Source organism: Trichechus manatus, unplaced genomic scaffold (genome assembly GCF_000243295.1).
Source record: "Trichechus manatus latirostris isolate Lorelei unplaced genomic scaffold, TriManLat1.0 scaffold00096, whole genome shotgun sequence".
Lineage (NCBI taxonomy): Eukaryota > Metazoa > Chordata > Mammalia > Sirenia > Trichechidae > Trichechus > Trichechus manatus.
The window spans coordinates 2,824,659-2,847,506 of record NW_004444032.1 but is presented as its reverse complement, the minus strand read 5'-3'; the positions used below and the strand labels follow the sequence as shown (position 1 = coordinate 2,847,506).

At 35.2% G+C, this 22,848-nt stretch overlaps 1 protein-coding gene across 3 annotated transcripts in view; it reads right to left on the bottom strand.

Moving 5' to 3' along the window:
• The window catches only part of TMEM168 (transmembrane protein 168), a 51,281-nt gene that overhangs the window by 5,769 nt on the left and 22,664 nt on the right, over nucleotides 1-22,848 (bottom strand). For all 3 annotated transcript variants that reach the window (XM_023737026.1, XM_023737028.1, XM_023737027.1), the window contains exons 3-4: nucleotides 8,862-9,004; nucleotides 6,358-6,632 (exon numbers count right to left, since the gene is read on the bottom strand). In XM_023737026.1, the coding sequence (XP_023592794.1) occupies nucleotides 6,358-6,632; nucleotides 8,862-9,004 (418 nt within the window). The remainder of the gene's footprint in view (nucleotides 1-6,357; nucleotides 6,633-8,861; nucleotides 9,005-22,848) is intronic.

Below are 22,848 nucleotides of genomic sequence, written 5' to 3'. Positions count from 1 at the left end.
CGCAACATCATGATAAATGAAGAAAATACTGAAGTTGCAAAGATTTAAATTTACTTGGATCCACAAGAAACATCCATAGAAGTAGAAGAAATCAAATGATGTATTGCATTGGGCAAATCTGCTGCAAAAGACCTCTCTGAAGTGTTAAAAAGCAAAGATGTCACTTTAAGGACTAACGTGTGCCTGACTTAAGCCATGGTGTTTTCAACTGCCTCATATGCATGCAAAAGCTAGATAATGAATAAGGAAAACAGAAGAATTAGTGCCTTTGAATACGATGTTGGCAAAGAATATTGAATATACTATTGACTGCCAAAAGATTAAACATATCTGTCTTAGAAGAAGTAAAGCCAGAATGCTCCTTGGATGCAAGGATGGTTGAGACTTCACCTCACATACTTTGGGTATGTTATCAGGAGGGACCAGCCCCTGGAAATGGACATCATGCTTGGTAAAGCAGAGGGTCAGCAAAAAAGAGGAAGACCTTCATCGAGATAGACTGACGCAGTGGCTGCAACATTAGGCTCAAACACAGCAATGATTGTGAGGATGGCACAGGATTGGACAGTGTTTCCTTCTGTTGTACATAGGGCCACTATGAGTTGGAACCAACTCGATGGCACCCAACAACAACTTACGATACCCTAATTCTGTTATATACATGCTCTTTAGATATCATCAACAAGAGACTTAAAGCAGCATTAAAACCTTTTAAACTGACTATTTCTCTTCTCTTGTCTTGTTTTGCTCTGCTTTCCGGTATGAGTAAGTTCTGCGTTGCATTTGGCTTTTAGCCCAGATGCAAACTACTTACATTTATCTCAGATAACAGCCATCTGATGCATTTCAAGTAACTGAGACTACTTTTCAACTGCTTTGTGTATCTGTGATATACTGCTTTATAGACTATCTACATTTGTCATTAATTTATGTCCCTCTTGTTATTACCATAATTGTTTTTTACCCTCAAGCAAAGAGGCAAAAATTTCAGGCCTCATAAATGTAAAAAGACTACATATTCTAAGAAGTACTGTGAATACAGGTATGGGGATAAAGGGTGAATATAGATTCTCTGGAACATACTGTAATATTTAGTTCTGGACCTGCTTTTACTTGCCAATCCAGGTAAAATCCAGTCAGTATGTTTCCCTAAAGCTCTTTGTAACTTGGTTCGAAATGGATTAAAGTATTTTCCTGAGAGCACAGACATTCAATACTAGTTCTGAGGCACAATTAGTCTTCAGGCCTGTGTCTAGGGCAGGCCAGGGCATGAACTGACTGAAAAGGGGGCTCAGCCTCTTGGCCTAGTTCACTACATACCCCAGGCTATGATAACATGCAGCTGCTTCATTATGGAGCCAATATCTACCTCTTATGGGTGAGGGAAGTGACCTGTCAAGCAATGCTTTCTCCATTACTTTCTTCTACTTTTCATAATAAAGTTTTTGACAAAGAAATGTACACAGGAACAAATTACCTTGGCTAATAGAGGAATTCTGTAACGATCACTTTACTGGTGGCATATTTCAAAAAAAATTATAAAAATATCATTCTGTAATGAAACTGCTAGGCATTTGCCTAATAATATAACCCTACTTTAGAGGTTTCAAGGCTTAATAAATTATTCCTAACACATGGTAAATGAAAATTTAAGAACTTTGATTTATATGCTATTTATCTTGGTGTCTACTACATTTCCTAGGAAAAGAAAAAGCTGATATAAATATTGGTAAGTTGAACTTCTTGAATTTATTTCCAAAGTCACTTTTTAAGAAATACTTGAAATAAATTTTAAAAGATTTAACAATAACAACAAAAAAGCACAAATAGACAAAATTTTATATTAGCCAATAAAACCTTCATGTAAACAAACAAAAAAACTTACTTTTAAAATTATCTTCCTACAATGCTTTAAAACAACTAGGAAAATATGGATGACCACTAGAATTATGCCATTTTTTCCACATTTTGTTTAATTTGGAGATGCTATATTATTATAAACACTGCAGTACATTTTCAATAATTAATCCTGCTTTAGGTCTGAAACTGTTAATTTCTGTAAAGATTTTTCACTGGAATAGAACTATTTTCTCTCCTGCTGTGGAGTACATAGAACTGACAATACTTCAATCTATCTAGAATTGAAGTAGTCATAAAGTTTAAAGTATTGTTTTCTATATTGAGTATTAAAAAGAGTTACAGGTCACGTATGTAATTTGATAAACTATGTTCAAGTAGCTTTAGTGTTAAGGACTTTCTCTACATTCCAATTTTATAAAAATTAGTGAGCCATGCTAGCGAAACTATCTAGTTGGCCAGAAAATGCCATTTTTGTACCACCATGGCTTTCGCTCTTGACAACAGCATGGTCAGTGGAAACAAAATACATTTAGGAGTCAGGAAGGCCTGAGCTTGAATCATGAGTCCATCACTTACCACTGGTATGACCATAGATAAGTGACCATTTTCTACTTCCATATTATCCTTTGAAAAATGATGAAGGGGTGATGCTATTTACCCCAAAGGATTTCACGTGAGGATTAAATGAGAATTAAATCTAATACCGCATCTTATCACAGTAGCTGACAGTTAAGATATGCCCAACAAATGTTAGTTTGCCTTTAACACTTCTAGACAACTACTGAATTATTCAACAGACACTTGCAAAAAGCAAAGAAAAATAAGAATAATTTTTTTCTTTAAGATAAAAACCCTAGTTACAAATCTTGCATGATGTTAGTGACAGTGTGCTGGTTCAAAACCATTTCTACGTTAACCATGAGTATGTTTCCTTCCAAGTTCTTGAGTTGGCAGCTCTGTCTCTGTCCTTCTATACTACTTCGGTTTATATTTTATTTGGACCTGAATGTCTGTTTCCACTAATATTTTTATTGTTGTATATGTTCTTGGTTTAAAGTATCTACAATCTTTTATAGGAAAAAAAGCAGGAGATAATTAAATATAAAAGAACTGTTTCTAAAGTAAGTTGTATTTCCTGTTTTACGATTCATTCAATGATTTTATCCATCTATCAATTATTTATTGATCTCCTAGGTGATATTCTAGATGCTGAGCATACAACAATTCACAAAAAAATTTCTTGACTTAAGGACCCTCTATTCTAGTTGGCCACGACTTGTCTGTGATGCTGGAAGCTATGCCACTGGTATTTCAAACACCAGCAGGGTCACTCATGGTGGACAGGTTTCAGCAGAGCTTCCAGACTAAGACAGACTAGGAAGAAGGACCTGGCAATCTACTTCTAAAAAAATAGGCCAGTGAAAACCTTTGAATAGCTGCAGAACATTGTCTGGCATAGTGCTGGAAGATGAGCCCCTCAGGTTGGAAGGCACTCAAAATACGAGCTGCCTCCTCAAAGTAGAGTTGACCTTAATGACATGAATGGAGTAAAGCTTTTGGGACCTTCATTTGCTTATGTGGAATGAATCAAAATGAACAGCTACAAACATCCATTAATAATTGGAACACGGACGGTACGGAAATATCAATCTAGGAAAATTGGAAGTTATCAAAAATGAGACGAAATGCATAAAGATCAATATCCTAGGCATTAGTGAGCTGAAATGGACTAGTATTGGCCATTTTGAATTGGACAATCATATCGTCTACTATGCTAGGAATGACAAACTGAAGATGAATGGCATTGCAATCATCATCAAAAAAGAATATTTCAAGATCTATCCTGAAGTACACAGTGCAGTGATAGGATAATATCCATATGTCTACAAGGAAGACCAGTTAATACGACTGTTAGTCAAATTTACACGCCAATCACTAAGGCCAAAGACAAAGAAATTGAAGATTTTTACCAACTTCTGCAGTCTGAAATTGATCAAACATGCAATCAAGATGCACTGAAAATTACTGATGATTGGAATGTGAAAGTTGGAAACGAAGAAGGACTGGTAGTAGGAAAATATGGCCTTGGTGATAGAAACAATGCCAGAGATCACATGATAGAATTTTGCAAGACCAATGATTTATTCATCACAAATACCTTTTTTCAACAACATAAACAGTGACTATACACTTGGACCTCACTGGATGAAATACATGGGAATCAAACTGACTACATCTGTGGAAAGAGATGATGGAGAAGCTCAAATCATCAGTCAGAACAAGGTCAGGGGCCGACTGCTGAACAGATCATCAATTGCTCGTATGCAAGTTCAAGCTGAAGCTGAAGAAAATTAAAACAAGTTCATGAGAGCCAAAGTATGACCATGAGTATATCCCACCTGAATGTAAAGACCATCTCAATTATAGAGTTGATACACTGAACACTAATGACCAAAGACCAGGCGAGTTGTGGGATGATAACAAGGACATCATACCCAAAGAAAGCAAAAGGTCATCAGAAAGATAGGAAAGAAAGAAAAGAACAAAACAGATGTCAGAAGAGACTCTGACATTTGCTTTCGAATGTAGAGTAGCTAAAGTGAAAGGCAGAAATGAAAAAGTAAGAGCTAAACAGAAAATTTCAAAGGGAGTCTCGAGAAGACAAAGTAAAGTATTATAAGGACATGTGCAACAACCTGGAGTTAGAAAACCAAAAGGGAAGAACACACTCGGCATTTCTCAAGCTGAAAGAACTGAAGAAAAAATTCAAGGCTTGCGTTGCAATACTGAAGGATTCTATGGGAAAAATACTGAATGACACAGGAATCATCAAAAGAAGATGGAAGGAATATAGAGTCATCGTACCAAAAAGAATTGGTCAACCTTCAACTATTTCAGGAGGTAGCAAATGATCAACAACCGATGGTAATGAAGGCAAAAGTTCAAGCTGCACTGAAGGCACTCACGAAAAACTAGTATCCAGGAATTGACGGAATACTAGCTGAGATGTTTCAACATACGGATGCAGCACTGGAAGTGCTCACTGGCCTATGCCAAGAAATTTGGAAGACAGCTATCTGCCCAGCCAACTGGAAGAGATCCATATTTGTGCCCATTCCAAAGAAAGGTGATCCAATAGAATGTGGAAATTTTCAAACAATATCATTAATATCACATGCAAGTAAAATTTTGCTGATGATCATTCAAAAACGGTTGCAGCAGTACATCGACAAGGAACTGCCAGAAATTCAAGCTGGATTCAACAGAGGACATGAAACGAGGGATATTAATGCTGATGTTAGATGCATCTTGGCTGAAAGTACAGAGTAACAGAAAGGTGTTTACCTGGTTATACTGACTGTGTAAAGATATTCGACTGTATGGATCATAACAAATTATGAATAACATTGTGAGGAATGAGAATTCCAGAATACTTAATTATGCAGAACCTGTCCATAGACCAAAAGGCAGCCATTCGAAGAGAACAAGGGGATACTGCAGGGTTTAAAATCAGGACGGGTGTGCGTCAGGGTTGTATCCTTTCACCATAACTATTCAATCTGTATGTCGAGCAAATAATCTGGGAAGCTAGACTATGTGAAGAAGAACATGGCACAAGATCAGGCAGTGTTTTTTTCTGTTATACACAGGGTTGCTATGAATCGGAACTGACTTGACAGCACCTAACACCAACATTCTAGTTGGGAAAACTGCCAAACAAATTTATATATAATACAGAGAGGTCTTCTCATTTTCTTCCTTGGCAGTAACTCTTAAGAAGAAAGTGTTTCCTTAGCTCCCATCATCTATGTAAACCCAAGTTAATTTATGCTTTTTCAACTACTGAAAAGCATCAAAAAGTTATAGAATTTTATATTTTAGAATGAATTTCAAAGTTTACTTGATCTAACTTGCTCATTTTACAGGTGAGAAAACTGAAGCCTAGAGAAATTAAGTAACTTGCCTATAATAACACTGTTGTGGCAAATCAGTACCAGAATCAAAGTCTCCTGACCTAAGCAATACTCCCACCATGTAACATAGGCTGCTCTTTAAAAATCTGGTGAGCTGTCTAAAACAAACAGAACTTCACATGTGAAGAACTATTGAAAATATACATCCACAATATTTAAAGACTTGGATTGTTCTTGTTAGTTGCTTGAGAAGTTTCAGCTTCTGAAAATTATAACTAATAATTCTGACAATACCTCAAAGGGAAACTGATCAAGTTTCAGATCAAGCAGAAACTGATCAACTTTTCATCAAACTATCTTTTCTTCCAATCACTACAAGATATAATTATCAAAACCTGACCTTTAGAGATTATTAAAATTATGCTAGAGAAAAGACAAACAAAATGGAGCCATAATATGTATACTTTGTAAACTATTAAGTACAAAATTGAGATTTCTGGAAATTTAATATCTCTGTGTGAAGGATAGATTTCTATGAACATGTATATCTTCACAACAGTGAAACTGCTAAAGGTGACTTTACCTGCTAGAGCCCACTCTCCTGTGCCATGGGTGTGCCCACTGTAATATAAAATATACGTATCGTGTCTAGGTCCATCCACAGTCCGAAGTTCAAGGAAAGCTTTCAGCTTGGAATGCAGAGTATCAAAAGACAGTCCACTTGTGGAATAGTCACATCCATAGGTCTCAATCATATGATATGCAAAAAATCTTTGGATAGCATTGAGCATGCCAGTAGACCTGAGATTTAACTCTTGAACATGTTCTGGTGGAAGAAGTGTTGGTTGACCATCAGGACTGAAGTAGTAGAAAAAAAAGATTATTTTGGTGTTTAAGAGGAAGTGTTCATTCTCTGTCACCTTCTTATCCATCATTTATAATTCATTATTTAAGAATCATAATTAAAACACACTTGTTGCCATCGAGTCTGCTACTAAATAATTCGCAGATTTTTTGGTGTTTTTAAATCATATTTCTAAAATTCCTACAGTGTTAAGAATTAAGCTTAGAAAATCAACACTTGGTTTCTAAAAATTATATATCTTATCAATAAAATAATAACTAAACTAAAAGCTGGGAGAATAATATCTTCTTACCAAATAACAGTTATTGGACAAGACTTTTAAAAAGCAACGCTATTATATTAATTTTGCCCCAAAAGTTTCAAGAACACCCAGATGGGTATTAAAAAAATAATTTTTATTTTTTCTGGCTGAGAAAAAAAATTTAATGTAAAATATGGAAGCAATATTTTAAATTATATATTTAATTTCTATAATGAAAAGCATGGGCCTTTGTAAAGTTGTGCTCAAGTTTTACTAACTTAGGGTATATAAATTTTAGAAGAAATTATCTATTAATAAATGGCATTTTAAATCAATTATTAAAATTTAGGTCACTGTCTTATGCTACTAAACACAAATTCAAAATTTAGACCTGATCCTTAAACAAATATAAAATGGTACTATAGTAAAGACAATAAAACAAGTCTTAAAACTTAACAGAATCAAAATACTATTTTGAGAGGGAAAAATCATCACTCCTTTCCAGAAAAGGAATCTCTATCAGAGTTTTAAAAACTTTACATTTTGCTTCAGGTATTAACAATACTATTTTCATAAAACTTTAGTTTTCATTAAAAGAATAAAAGATTTTGTTCCATACTTGTAACATTTAACAGTCATAAAAGGGTAAAAGAATAAATAATAAAAATTACAATGGAAGAAAAATCTATGTAAATTACTATTCCCACACATTCTTTCTTCATATTTGTCATTTCTCTTTATTTTACCCCTCTTAAGAGCCTTTAACTTTTCATCAAACCTTAACATGGAAGAAAATACTTACTGTAAAAGTGTCTCTTTTCAGTTTTCTTGCCAAATATTTCAACTCAGATAAAACCTTTTTAATTTTTACCCCAAGAAAAGTATCCTGAAAGCTTGGTCATCAGGACTTATTCATGGCAAAGAAACTCTTTTTTCAGAGGTGGTTGTTGGTGTTAGTTCCCATCAAGTAGACTCTGACTCATGGCAACCTCATGTGTTACAGAGTAGAACTGCTCCATAGGGTTTTTTTTGGCTATAATTTCAATGAAGCCCTGGTGGTGCAATGGTTAAGTGCTCAACTGCTAAGCGGAAGGTTGGCAGTTCAAGCCCACCAAGTCCTAGAAAAGCCTATGGGACAGTTCTACTCTGTCACATTGGGTCATTATGAGTTGGAATCGACTCGATGGCACTCAACAACAATCTTAACAGAAGCAGATCGCCAGGGCTTTTCTTCTGTAGTATTGCTATGTGGGTTCGAACCTCAACCTTTAGGTTAGCAGCTGAGTGTTTGTGCCACCTAGGGACCTATCTTAGAGTGAACTTATCTATAATATAAAAATTAAAATGTGGCAATATTTACAGATTCATACAGATTTCTCACATATTTGAGGGCAAAAATTATTTTGGAATAAAATGTAAATATTTATTAAACTTCACTGTCAATTTTTTGAATCCTTGGGATTTGTATGGCATTTTTCATGTGTGCAGAATGTTTTTACATTCATATTCTCATTAGTTCTTCATAGCATCCTTCTGAGATGGGCAGAACATGTATTACTTGCATTTTGGATAACGATACCAAGGTTTAAGGGAGCTATGATCTGCCCAAGGTAACACAGAACTAGAATTTAGGACTCTATGGTTCAGTGCACATACTTTGACTTGGCATTTTCTTGAGCAAAATATCCTTTTTAGGTTAGGACCTTACCTTAGAAAATTCATTCATATTTTCTGATTTCTAGATAAAACAGAAATTAAACATTTATTTTTAAAATATTTAAACACGATATTTAAATACTGACTCCCAAAGATTATACTACTCAGAGTAGATAAATGTTTTTAAGAATCTGGAATAAATGAAGAAATGCAAGACACTATTACATTTTGAAAATATAATTTTGAAAAATGAGTTATATTTTATAGTCATATTTTTGGAAATATTAAGAAAATGTTAAGTAGTTACTTGACTAAATTACTGTACCTGCAGAAGTTGGTGGGAATCACAATTGCATATCCAACAGATGTTCCTCCTAAACAGTTACCCAATTCATGGAAGAGCCCATGAGCCATGGATTCCAATGGCAAAACAATGAGAAACATGCTCAAGAAGATTCCATTTGTTGGCTAAAAAAAAATTTAAAGGACACGTTTAAACAAATGTTTCCGTGTGTGTGTGTGTGCATGTGAATATATATTTACATACACGTATATTTATTCAGAATTTTTACCCAAATTTTGAAAAAGGGCAATTAATGATCTAAAAATAATTATAAGGTGAAGCACTTAAGTATACATGGATGAGCTAATTAACGTAATGAGCCCTAAATTTATCTCTAAGCTTCTTGGAAGTCATGGCAAAACAAATATAGCACATCATATTTTTTTCCATTTGTCAAGTAACATCCCACCCCAACTAAAAAAATAAAACAAAAATAATCACCTCTCTCCATATGATAGAAAAAAGAGCCAGAAAACAAACCCTCTCCTTATAAACCTCACATCAAATCATCTTTATTTATTTTACCAGAAAGATTATTTTTAGAAAGGGCTCATTTCTTTCCCTGTGAAAGGAGAAGTCTAGACATTGAGAATAAAATCTTAAAAAAAAATTTAAGATCCTAAAGCTATCAAAATCAATTCCATTCTTGTATTTAAATTTATAATATAGTTTTCCCTCAAAAACTTCTAGTTTCTCTATATGCCTAAATTCAAAACTGTAAAAAGAAAAAAATTAAGGACATTTAAACACTCTTAAGAGCAGAATGGAAAGTAGAGAGGCAGAGGAAATATTAAAAGGAGGCAGGTGAGGTAGTAATTGCAATAAAAAAAGCAGAAAAAATTAAAAGATCTATTTAAATGAAAAGAAAATGAAAGGATACCACTCAGTCCTGATGTATATCTTTAGAAGACTGGTATTATTCCACATTCTTTCTGTGTTGCTACTGCACAAATATACTATGCAGTCATGTGCCTATGTTCATGGACACATGTTTTCAACACTAAAGGGGGGATTTCATCTGACTGAAACCTTAATAAAATAGAAAGTTGACTTCCATATTGGAAAAATTGATATAGTGCCTTATTTTGGTACATTCTATTTTATCAATTACATAATACAATATATGCTGAATTTAGAAACAGAAAATACAAATAAAAAGACATGTGACTAAAATCATTCCAAGTACTACCATTCAGACACAGCTACTATTAACATTTTTTGAAATACTTCCAGATTTTATGCTATAAATACATATGTTCATGCAATATATACATCCATGTTATTCATGCAACGTGTATATACACATGTACGTAGGTATATACACATGTATGTAGTTTTTTAAACCAAAGTGGGATGAAATATAATTTTGTGTAAACTTTTTAATACATGTGAGCCTATTAACATAATTTACAGACCAAACTGTATTCTTATCATAAGCATGAAATTTTAGTTAGCTGATAACCTATTTTGGTATTTGGATTGTTTGTAATTTTCCATTACTATAAACAAAGCCAGAATAAATATCAAGTTCTCTGACTACTGATGAGGCTAAACACCTCTGACCACTTGGAGTTCATCTCTGGTAAAGTCTTAAATATTTTACCCACTTTTCCAAAGGGCTGCTTTTTCTTATTGATTTATAGTTTTGTTTTTTTTCAACATATTTTAGATAAAAATCTTTTGTTGGTTGTGATGCAAATACCTTCTCCCCTCTGTGGCTTCCTTAATGCTCTTTTTTGCTTAACATAAATTCTTAATTGTATTATACTCATTTTGGGTCTTGTTAGTTAAATCTTTCCTACCCAAAGGTCAAGAAGATATTTCACGTTATCCTCTAACGGCTATACTGTTCTGCCCTTGCTTTTTAGGTTCATAATATAAATGAAACTGATTTTTGTTTATAAGGACCCAATATCATTTTTTTTTTCTATATGAACACCCAACTGTCCAAGTACCAATTACTGAAAATATCAACCATTCCACATTACTCTGCAGTACCACCTCTGTCATAAATCAAGTATCTATGGACCTGTTTCTGGATTCTCAATGTGTTCCATTCATCTGTCTACACAAATATTTTCTTTGGCCTTTATTCTCCCCTTTCTGGGACACCAATTAAACACAGATTAGATCTTTTCACTGTGTCTTCTATGAGTTCTACCTTTTTTTCTGAACAGTATTTCCATATTTTTTCCTTTTTGTGCTCCCTTGTGCATAGCTTCTTCTGAACTGTTATCTTCCAGTTCACTAATATTCATTTCAGCTTTGTCTAATCTCCTGTTAAACTTGCACACTGAGTCAATTTCAGATATTTTATTTTTTGATTTTAAAATTTCTATTTGGTTCCTTTTCAAATCTGCCTTATCATTTTTTATACTTTGCAGTTCCCCACCATTATTTACTATCTTTGCTTTTATTCTTTCAACTTTGTAAGCATGATGGTCTTCTCTCTGTGCTTGATACTTCCAATATTGTTAAGACTTTTAGGTATGTTTGCCGTCTGTTGATTCTACTGCTTCTTGCTCTTGGTGTTGTGTGTGTAAATGTATGTGTGTATTCATGGTTATATTTATGAGCTGAGCACTGTATGTAAAAAAGAAAATCATTATATGACTAATATGAAGCCTAGGATATTATCTTCTCCAAGAGAGGATTTTTGTTTGTTTCTTACAGGCAGCTGGGGTATTACCAGTCCACATATCTTAATGCAGGTCCGACCACTTAATCCAGATTGGACCACTGAGAAGACACAGGTCAGCACGCAAGTTCATGAGAGGACTGTAATACATATGGGCTGTACCCTTCTCCTTTGGTATCTTAGCTTAAAATGGGAGATAATTTATCAGAGACCCCCCACCTCTGGAGGCCCTAGGCTTTGATTTTTTGCTCCTCTTGAGGGCACTAAAAATGGAGTTCAGCATTTAAAACCATTTCCTTTATACTAATAATAAACGCCCTCAGGGTACGATGCTGTGCCTTCCTATCCTAGAAAGTATGGCACGTCTTTCCATTTATTCAAGTTTTCTTTTACATAACCTTCAGTGGAGTTTTATAGTATTTCTTTATAAAAGCCTCATAAGTTTCTTTTATTCTAGGCATCTTATGTTTCTTTTGCTCTTATGAGTGGAATCACTTCCACTACATTTTCTGATTGTTGATTTCTAGGCTATTGATTTTTGTGTATTTATGTTAGCCTGTGCCACTTTAATGGTATTAAAAACTATAATTTCACTAGAAACAACATTTATTTTTATATAACTTATATAAGGAGACATGCTTTTTCTAAGTCCAAGAAAATCTGCATGATTTTTATACTGGCTGGTTTAATGATAATTAGATCAGTAAGCAAAATCAACCTTATGACAAACATAATTAATAACTTAAGTAGCCCTTGTGGCACAACAGTTAAACGATCAGCTGCTGAGAGTTTGGCAGTTCAAACCCACCCAGCAGCTTTGTGGGTGAAAGACCTGGAGATCTGCTCCCATAAAGATTACAGCCTAGAAAACCGTACAGGACAGTTCTACTCCATCACGTGGGGCTGGTATGAGTCGACTCAGTGGCATCTAACAACAACAATAATTTATAACTTTAAAAGAGCAACAAAATTCTCAACAAGCGTTCTCACAAATATTACTCTAGCATTTTAAAATTGGTTTTTCAGTTAACTCTTAGGTTTGCCAGGTAATCATCTTATCTGCAAATAATAATGATAATTTCACTGCTTTTTCACTTCTTTAACTTCTATTGTATATGTTACTCCATTATAATAGAAAATGCTTTGATGAATTAAAATCCTAGTCACATAAGAGGATTACTTTCAAATTATGTCAGCCATTCATATAAAAGAATTACTAAATAGTCAATAACCAACAATATTATGACAACTTTATTATTTCTACCTTTAATGTTACAAAACTAGAACTCTTCTGATCAAGACAGCAATATAAGGAACTAAATAATTCACTATCTTACCCTTTACAGCAGAGGTCACTAACTCAAACGTATTCGGAAGCCATACAAGTAGGTGTGTGAAGCAGCTATGGAAGTAGGAATTCAAAGGAAGCTGTATTGCCACCTAAAGGCATACACTTAAAAAAATGTTCTGGCCAAATATAACTAGGCTACTCAATAATCTTATAGTCATGTTTCATTTTTTTATTTCATTTAATTTTGCTGGACAGAACATAATTACAGGATTTTTAAACAAAACAATTAGAAGGAAATACCATCCTCTTAAAAAAAAATCCTTGTACATTAATCTTAATATCAGGATAAACCAAAACCAAACCCACTGCCATCGAGTCGATTCCAACTCACAGCAACCCAGAAGACAGAGCAGAACTGCATCATAGAGTTTCCAAAGAGCGGCTGGTGGATTCAAACATGCCGACCTTTTGGTTAGCAGCCATAGCACTTAACCACTATGCCACCAGGGTTTCCAAGTATCATGACAGTTAGTTATTAAAGGCTAGAATGAGAATCTCAAGTGCTTGAATGTCCATAGTGTTCCAAGAGTTATGAGGAAATTTCATGACACAGAGAAAAAATATATAAAGGAAATTCATAAATAAGGAATTTGTTATTCTCCCTAGAACAGGGAACTTAATCGTGACACTGAAATGATAACTGAAATGGTAAAAGATTAGACTGTAGTACCATCAAAAAAAATGTTCATTTTTATTTTGTTTAATCAAATCTTTTTTTTTTTTTAATTAAGACTATTTACTGCTTTGCTATGTACCAATTTTTCTCCTCATTTCCTATAGAAAAGAGAATGGAAGTTCCCATTCCTGAAAGCAGACCTAGAAATACTTATTTTAAACTTGGTCCTATTAAATATGTCAAATGTAGAGACTGGCCCTTCTTAACTAAATATTCATGTGTACAGAATACTAATGGTTATTACTGACTTCTAAGAATTTTATAAAGCTACTAGTACTACGATTTTTATTGTTAAAGATATATTGTAGCTTTTACCATTAAAAAGAGTATCAAGCAGTTCATAATTTGGCAGTGAACTACATAAAAGATAAAGTTTAACGGCCAGTCAATTTGTAGATGACTCAAGTGGGAAGCCTAGTTAAATCATTTAAAATTCCATCTAAAATATTGATATTGATGTTATTTAATATCCTTATGTCGGTTGTACAACACTGATGATAATTAGCACAATTAAAAAAAAAAAAAACCATTGCTGTGAGTCAATTCTGACTCATAGCGACTCTACAGGGCAGGGAAGAACTGCCCCACAGGGTTGCCAAGGAGCAGCTGATGGATTCGAACTGCTGACCTTCTGCTTAGCAGCCAAGCTCTTAACTACTGTGCCACCAGAGAGGGAGCCAATTAGTACAATATGGCGAAATAAGTTCAGGGGTTTACTGTTCACAATTCACAGACAATGGTGATCTGGCATTACTTGCTTTTTATAATCAGTAGAAAATTAATGGAGAATTTTATGCCTGTCATCAATTTTTAAAAAACAAATTACAAAAAAACTCACTAAATACTACTATTAGGCTATTTTAATAAGCAAGTTTAGAAAAACAGTATTAAATATTGTATCAAGAAAACAAACACACAAAAAAAGTGAAACACGGTTTGGCAATACTAAAATTCATAATCTTAACTGAACAGATGGTAAATATGTCCAGGGGGAACAAAAATAAATTTAGGGTAATTTAGGGTGTTTTACCCACTTGCCATTTTCACAAAGGTTCACTTTTATGGGCATGCAAACCTCTATTCTATAGCTTCAAACTTGAAGTCACTAGTAACTCTGGAGTACCCATTACATTTTAAACAACTCCTTATAACAAATAAGAACAACTTATTTAAATAAAACCAGTAAGTATAGCTGAGAAGTACGTTTTAAAAGGAGCTTATGAGACTTTCATGAAGAAATACTATACAATTCCACTGAAAGTTATTTTTTATTTAAATCCAGAGTGGATATACACTGAATGTAATACCAAAAAACCCATTACCGTTGAGCTGATTCTAACTCACAGCAACCCTACAGGACAGAGCAGAACTGCCCCATAGGGTTTCCAAGGAGCAGCTGGTGGATTCAAACTGCCAATCTCTTGGTTAGCAGCTGTGGTTCTTAACCACTGCACCACCAGGGCTCCAATGAATGTAACAGTAGACCAATAAAAAATTTGTAAGTAATGTCCTTTTTGTAAAAGTAGTTACTAGCTTGGAAGCTTTTAAGACCCCAGGCATTATGCAACGAACTAGGAGACAGAACAGAGGCACTAAACATGTTATTAGACCAATTAACTGGAAGTCCCATGAAACCAGGACCCTAAATCTCAAAACCAAGGAACCAAATACCATGAGGTGTTCGGTTGTACATCAGCAGCCTCAACAGCTACTCTTGCAAGTAGCCATTCAAGGCCATCCAAGGCACAATAATTGGTCTCTAATCACCTGGAGCAACACAGGAAGAAGGAACATCCGGAATAGGAGGAGGGTACGGAATGTATGGCTAACTGCCTTCATGAACAACTGCTTCCTTTGCCATAAGACCAGAAGAACTAGATGGTGTTTGGCTACCATTACTAAGCATTCTGATCAAAGATTTCACAGAAGAATCCTGATCAAAAGGGGAAAATGTAGAACAGAATTTAAAATTCTCATGGATTCCAGACTTTCTGGAGTAATGGAGGCTGGATGAACCTCTGAAACTATTGCTCTGAGATAATCTTTAAACATTAAACCAAAAATATCCTCTGAAGTCTTCTTAAAACTAAACAATAGTTTAGCTTAACTAGTAAAAAAGGTCTGCCTTGAGTATTATGCTCTTTTAAGAATTATCTATTTGGGATCAAACTGACAACAGCAACTCAAAAGATTAGATAGGAACCTTAGGGGGCAGTGAACTTATGTTAATGAGGGAGGAACAACTCAGAAATGGAGAGTGAGAATGGTCGCACAACTTGAAGAATGTAATCAATGTCACTAAACTGTACCTGTAGAAACTGAAGAGTTGGTGTATGTTTTCCTGTGCATATTCTCAACAACAACGAAATAAATAAAATTTAGGGGAAAAAAAAAGTTACTAGCTAGCAGTACTCTATTAAGCTGGGCTTTCAAGTTACGGTCAAAATATTTAACACTTTTGAATTCCTAAGGTTTTTCAGGTAATAGCATTAAATCTCTTTATGCAACACTTAGATACTAATGTTGAAATTTCACAAAAAAATCTGGTGTATTTTTGTAAGAGACATATAATTCTTGTTTGCGTGTCTGTTTAGGAGTTTTTTTTTTTATGAGTCACCTTAAGTTAGCCAGATTTGCGAAATATTATACACAGAAGTCTAAAGAAAGTAAAGCCCAACTAAGAAATAAAACATATAAATGCATGCAATAAAGCAATATATAGATATTTTGGTCTTCAACATGAGTAACCCAGATTTAAGAAACAATTGAGAACTTTCAAACTTTGCTTAATTCAGAAAATTTAATAACATTAAAAAAAGCCATTTTACAGTTTTCAAGTAACATCTTTACGTAGAGACAAGAGTGTGGACTGGTACAATTATAGCTCAGCCACTTCCCACCTGTGTGTACATGAACAATTAACCTGAGTCTTAATTTCTTGAATCTACAAAAGGCGGATAACATCTATTTTATGAGCTTATTATATGGATTGGAAATATGTACCATATGCCCAGCACAACAGATGGCAGCTGTAATCTGCAATGAAGCATTTTAAAATTGAAATAAGGTCATTATGAATAAAACAATAGAAATCTAAATGAATATTACTTTTCAATCTAAATGACCGTTACTGTATAGAAGATCTTAGTGTAAAGTTGTTAATACCCTAGTAGATGCATTAGAAATCTATTCTCAAAAGAGATAACAAACATAAAAATATTTTTAGACCACAATCCTGATAAAGGTGAAAAAACATTGGTATAGGAATGAAATTCAGTTACTGAGTCTTACTTTCACCATGGCCAAAATAAAGTGGTTAAATAATCATATTGTTAATTTCCAATCCTAAAATTACACGAAACTAAGTAAAGTGGTTAAGAGTGAAGGCTGTGATGGCGGATTGCCCAGATTCATACATACCAGCTATGTAGCCTTGATCAAGTTTCCTAATCTCTCAAGCATGTTTCTCAACTATAAAATGGAAGCAATAATAGTACCTATCTCTGAGTGTCATGAAGATTAAATAGATTAGTACACATAAAGTACACAGAATGGTGGCTAGCACAGAGAAAACAGCTAATAAATGGTACGTCATGTTATTATCATTAAAATAGGAAAAATTGACATCTATAGTCTTAATTTTTTTTTTTTATTTAAGTTTTTAAAAGCTGGAAAACCAGTTGGGAGAAGAGGGGATATCATGTTCTTACTTCATGAAGAAAGCAATGTTCAGACTATTGTTACTGGTGTTTTAAGCAGGGAAAAAAGCATTATACTCTTGATTTCAGAGTGTTATGGCAAAAGTGATAACTATCAAATTAAAAGAGGCTTTCTTATACATTATAGCTAGAGTTAGTGTGGCCCTTCTCATATAGACTAAAACAGTTCAAAACTTTAGGAAGAGAAACAAAACAAAAAGTTATGAAAAATATACACCTGCAGTTTGGGCAACAGGTTTGAAAACTCCCTGTTGCCCGTGCCAAATGAAGTACTAAAGTAATATATCTGATCTTGCCATCATGCCAGAGATGAAATTATGATGCATCTGTGGATTCCACTCCTTTTTTGGATGTGAGGCCAATCTTGTTATATCTGTCACACCAGGTGACTGTCATTGCTCCCCATATAGAGGAATCAACCGTGATTATGGCTTTTCTGGGTCAAAAGGGCTTCTACAAAAAGCTGCATCAAACCCATGGAATCTGCAAATGACAATGGTTGGCAATGAAAGGCATATAAAATCTCATGTGAAAGACTTCAGAGAGAATCTCTAAACATAAGGTAACAGCCATGGGGTATGTTTCCTTGGGTATCTGGCCAATTTCTCCCCCTTTATTCTTCTGTGAATTATCAATTATCACAATTTCAGAAAAGTCGATAGCTGAGCAATAAAACACACACGAAATGCTATGGTATTGTGTAACTCTTTCTTACTGCCTGATTTAAGGAAAAAGTATACATGACGGAAGCAAATAGCACATTCAATGAACATAATACAAACTGCAGGAAACAACAGATGTAATGGTGCAGTCTAAAGCTGGAATGAGATTATGAACAAAACACAACAGAAGTTAATGCTAAAACTTTCACTTTTCAAAATGTAAATGACCTGGAATGAATACTACTGACTCACTGTGAAGATGTTATTAAACTCAGTGAAACTAACAAACCACAAAAAAAATAAAGCTATTCATATGGGCTTTGGCAAAGATCCTATTCAAATGAGGTCAGGCAAAGATTTCTTAGATATGACATCAAAAGATGATTGATTAAAAAAAGATAAAGTATACTATATCAAAATTAAGAACTGCTCTTCAAAAACACAATAGGAGGGCGCAGCCAAAATGGTGCTATAGATAGAAGCACCACACCGTCCCTCCACAGCAAAGACCCAAAAAACTAAGTAAAACACAGACAAACGTCACTCCTGAAACCCTAAGCATCTAATGAAGAGAGAAAGAACTAAACCAAGCACTGAATGGAATCAGAAACAGAGAGAACAGAGAGCGAGAAGAGTTACAAGTGGAGGTTCCCTATCAGCGCTTGAGGCACGGGTCCACCATCTTGGACTCTTGTTGGACATCGGCGGACGGAGTATGGGAAAGCAGATTCACGGAGCTCCCAGAAGGAGACAGAGCACCCGGTATCCAGCGAGACATGCTTTCCCACCCCTCACCCTGCCTTCCCTGCTCGATCTTTGCCACTTACTGGCTGGCTGATCCACAGCTTCTTGGTGGGCTGATTTCTGGCTTCCAGCAGGTCGATTCCCGGCTTCTTGGAGCACTGATTCGCTGCTTCCCAGTGGGCCAATTCCCACTTCCCAGCGGGTCAATTCCTGGCTTCCTGGCAGGTCGATTCCCAGCTTCCCAGAGAGCCAATTTGCTGCTTCCCAGCAGGCCGTGACCGCAGCATGGGAGGCACCAGTTCCATGCCGTGCGGATTTATCCCACCCACACTGGCTAGCTTCTTCACTGACATTTCTTTGTTGCTGGCGTTGCTGTTTTTGGCTTCTTTTGGTTTCTTCCCTGCCTTTCACCTACTCCCACTCTTTTCTCTCAAACACCTGACTCTGTGTACCATCTTTGCTTCTTCTTGACAGGCTGTGAAGCGCTGCTCAGCTGGGGAACTGCTTATTAAGTCCACGCGACCATGCTGCTGGGATTCCTGGGGGTCTTTTTCTTTTTGTTTGTTTTCTCTTTCTTTTTTCCTTTTTATTTTTCTTCATTTCTCGGCTTCTCATCTCTTTCGACTGACCTTTTTTCCTGTCTTCTGAATACCTGGTGCTGTGTATCATCTCCACTCCTTCTAGCCAGGCTGGACTGCGTTGCTTGGGAACTGCTTCCCCCGTCTCCACAGCCACACCAGTAGGAGCCCTGGGGACTTTTCTACATTTCTTGGTTTCTTGTCTCTCCACTCCAACAGCAAGCTTCCTCAGCACTTTTTCTTTTTTGCTCCTATTTCTCTCGCCTTTCTGACTTCTTTTCCGTACCCAACCTAGCTCCACATATCACAATCTCCCCACTCCTTTCTGCCTACCTGCACTGTGCACTGATCATCACACCGCCGAGTAGCACAGGCAAGGCCTACTGGAACTTGCCCTGCACTGATTCCCGGCCCACCCTGTCGGGCTGAGTAAGTGCCACAAACAACACATCCCAGCAACTCCCCTTCAGCTGGACCGGCCTGCTGCACCATAGCTGAGTGATTGACCCTGCCCATCGGACAAGTAGGTGAAAAGTATCATGGTCACAGATGAGCAAATAACAAAGAACGCACAGACTGCCTGCTAAGACATAACCAAATAAAACAAAAAAGAAGAACGAAACAAACATATCTACAATCAATAAACAAAAAAAAAAAAATAACTACTGAATGTCCAGAAGACAGCAGACAATACCAAAACATATTAAAAAATACGACACAATGGTTCCAGGAAGCATCCAAAATAAAATACCAGATGACTTTCCAGTAGAAAAGGCACTAGAACTACCTGATAGGGAATTCAAATCTCTCATATTCAGAGCTATCAAAGAGTTGAAGCAAAAAGCAGACAAAAATGAGGAAAAAATTAGACAAATTCATGGAAAAGGCAGACAAATTCACGGAAAATATAGACAAAAAAATGGAAGAATTCAAGAAAATAATACAGGAACAAAATGCCAAAATAAATTCACAACCAGAAATTATACAAAAACAACAATTAGAAAACCAAATGATAAACAACAAGATTTCAGAAATGGACAGTGTCACAGAAGGGCTGAGGAACAGGTTTGAAATGATGGAAGACAGGATTAGTGAAACTGAAGACAAACACTTGGGTAAAACTCTGAGGAAAAATCAGAAAAAAGAACAAAGAAAAATGAAGAAACCCTGAGAATTATGTGGGATATAATCAAAAGCAAAAATGTGGGTGGGATCGGAGTTCCAGAACAGGGAGAGAAAACAGAAAACACAGAGAGGATCACTGAAAAATTGCTAACAGAAAATTTCCCTAATATCATGAAAGATGAAAAGCGGACAATCCAAGAAGCTCCATGAACCCTATATATGATAGATCCCAAAAGAAAATCACAAAGGCGTATCATAATCACACACACGCTAAAACCAAAGACAAAACATCCTGAGAGCAGCTCGAAAAAACAGAAAAGTCACAGGAGGGTAACAATAAGACTGAGATCTGATTACTTGGCAGAAACCATGCAGGCAAGAATGCAATGGGATGACATATATAAAACCTTAAAAGAAAAAAACCGTCAACCAAGAATAATATATCCTGCAAAACTCTCGTTCAAATATGATGGTGAAATTACAATATTTCCAAATAAACAGGAATTAAGGGAATACATAAAAAACAAACCAAACTTACAAGAATTATTAAACGGAGTCCTTCTGTTTGAGAGCCAACAACATCAGACAGCCTGAATCTAGGGCACAAAATCCCACTAGCCAGATACTAACCTAGGAAATGAACTCTAAAGGACTATTCAAAACCAAAAGAATTACAACATGGAACCAGAGAGGTTAATCTGCAAATGACAACAGCATCAGAATAATAAAAGAGGGAATAAACAGTGTGGGTATAAAATCTTCTAATGGAGAGGAAAACAAGATGATGCCAATTAATAACATACTGCTTCAAATTTAGGAAGGTAAGGGTAAATTTCAAGGTAACCACAAAGAAAGTTAACAAACTTATTCACCAAAATAAACAAGGAAAACATAAAGTCTCAGTAAAAACAAAATCTACAAAAACAAGAAATGAAAAAAAAATCTATAAACAAGTGGAATTCAGCACAGGAGAGCAAGAGAAAGAAAGAAATCGTCAGCACCACAAAAATAAAAAAAGACTACAAAATGACAGCAACAAACTCACACCTATCAATAATTATAATGAACATAAATGGCCTAAATGTACCCATAAAGACACAGAGAATGATTGAATGGATCAAAAAACAGGATATATCAATATGCTGACTACAAGAGACACAAGTTAGAGAAAAGACATAAATTTATTAAAAATCAAAGGATGGAAAAAAACGTATCAAGCAAACGCCACCAAAACAGAGCAGGAGTGCCAATGCTAATCTCAGATAAAAGAGACTTTAAAATAAAATCCACCACAAAAGACAAAGATGGGCACTATATCATGATTAAAGGGATGATCCAGCATGAAGACATAACCATAATAACTACCTATACACCCAATGACAGGGCTCCAAAACACATAAAACAAACTTTAACAGCACTGAAAAGAGAAACTGACAGCTCCACAATAACAGTAGGAGACTTCAACATACCACTCTCAGTAAAGGACAGAACATCTAGAAAGAAACTCATCGAAGATACAGAAGATATAAAGGCCACAATCAGCCAACTTGAACTCACAGACATATATAGAACACTCGAACCAACAGCTGCAAAGTACACATTCTTTTCCAACGCACATGCAATGTCCTCCAGAATACACATCTTAGGCCACAAAGCAACCCTCAACAAAACCCAAAACACTGAGATAATACAAAGTATCTTCTCTGATCACAACGCCATCAAAATAGAAATTAACAAAAGGAAGAGCAAGTAAAAAAATCAATTACATGAAAACTAAACAACACCCTGCTTAAAAACCACTGGGTAATAGAATAAATCAAAGATGGAATTAAAAAATCAATAGAATCAAATGAGAATGAAAACACATCACACCAAAATCTTTGGGACACAGCAAAGGCAGGCCTCCGAGGTCAGTTTATAGCAACAGATGCATACATCAAAAAAGAAGAAAGGGACGAAATCAAAACATTAGCTACACAACTTGAACAAATAGAAACAGGACAGCAAAAGAAGCCTACAGCCACGAGAAGAAAGGAAATAATAAAGATTAGAAAAGAAATACATGAAATAGAGAATAGAAAAACAATAGAAAGAATCAACAAAACCAGAAAGCTGGTTCTTTGAAAAGATCAACAAAATTGACAAACCACTAGCCAAACCAATAAAAGAAAAACAGAAGAGGAAGCAAATAACCCAGTTAAGAAATGAAATGGGTGATATTAAAACAGACCCAAATGAAATAAAAAAGGATCATAACAGACTACTATGAAAAACTAGAACAAATCTGAAAATATAGAAGAAATGGACAAATTTCTAGAAACACACTACCTACCCAAACTATCACAAAGTGATGTTGAAAATCTGAATAGACCCATAACAAGAGAAGAGATTGGAAAGTTAATTAAAAAAAACCTCTCAACCAAAAAAAAGCCATGGCCCAGACAGTTTCACTGGAGAATTCTACCAAACATTCAGA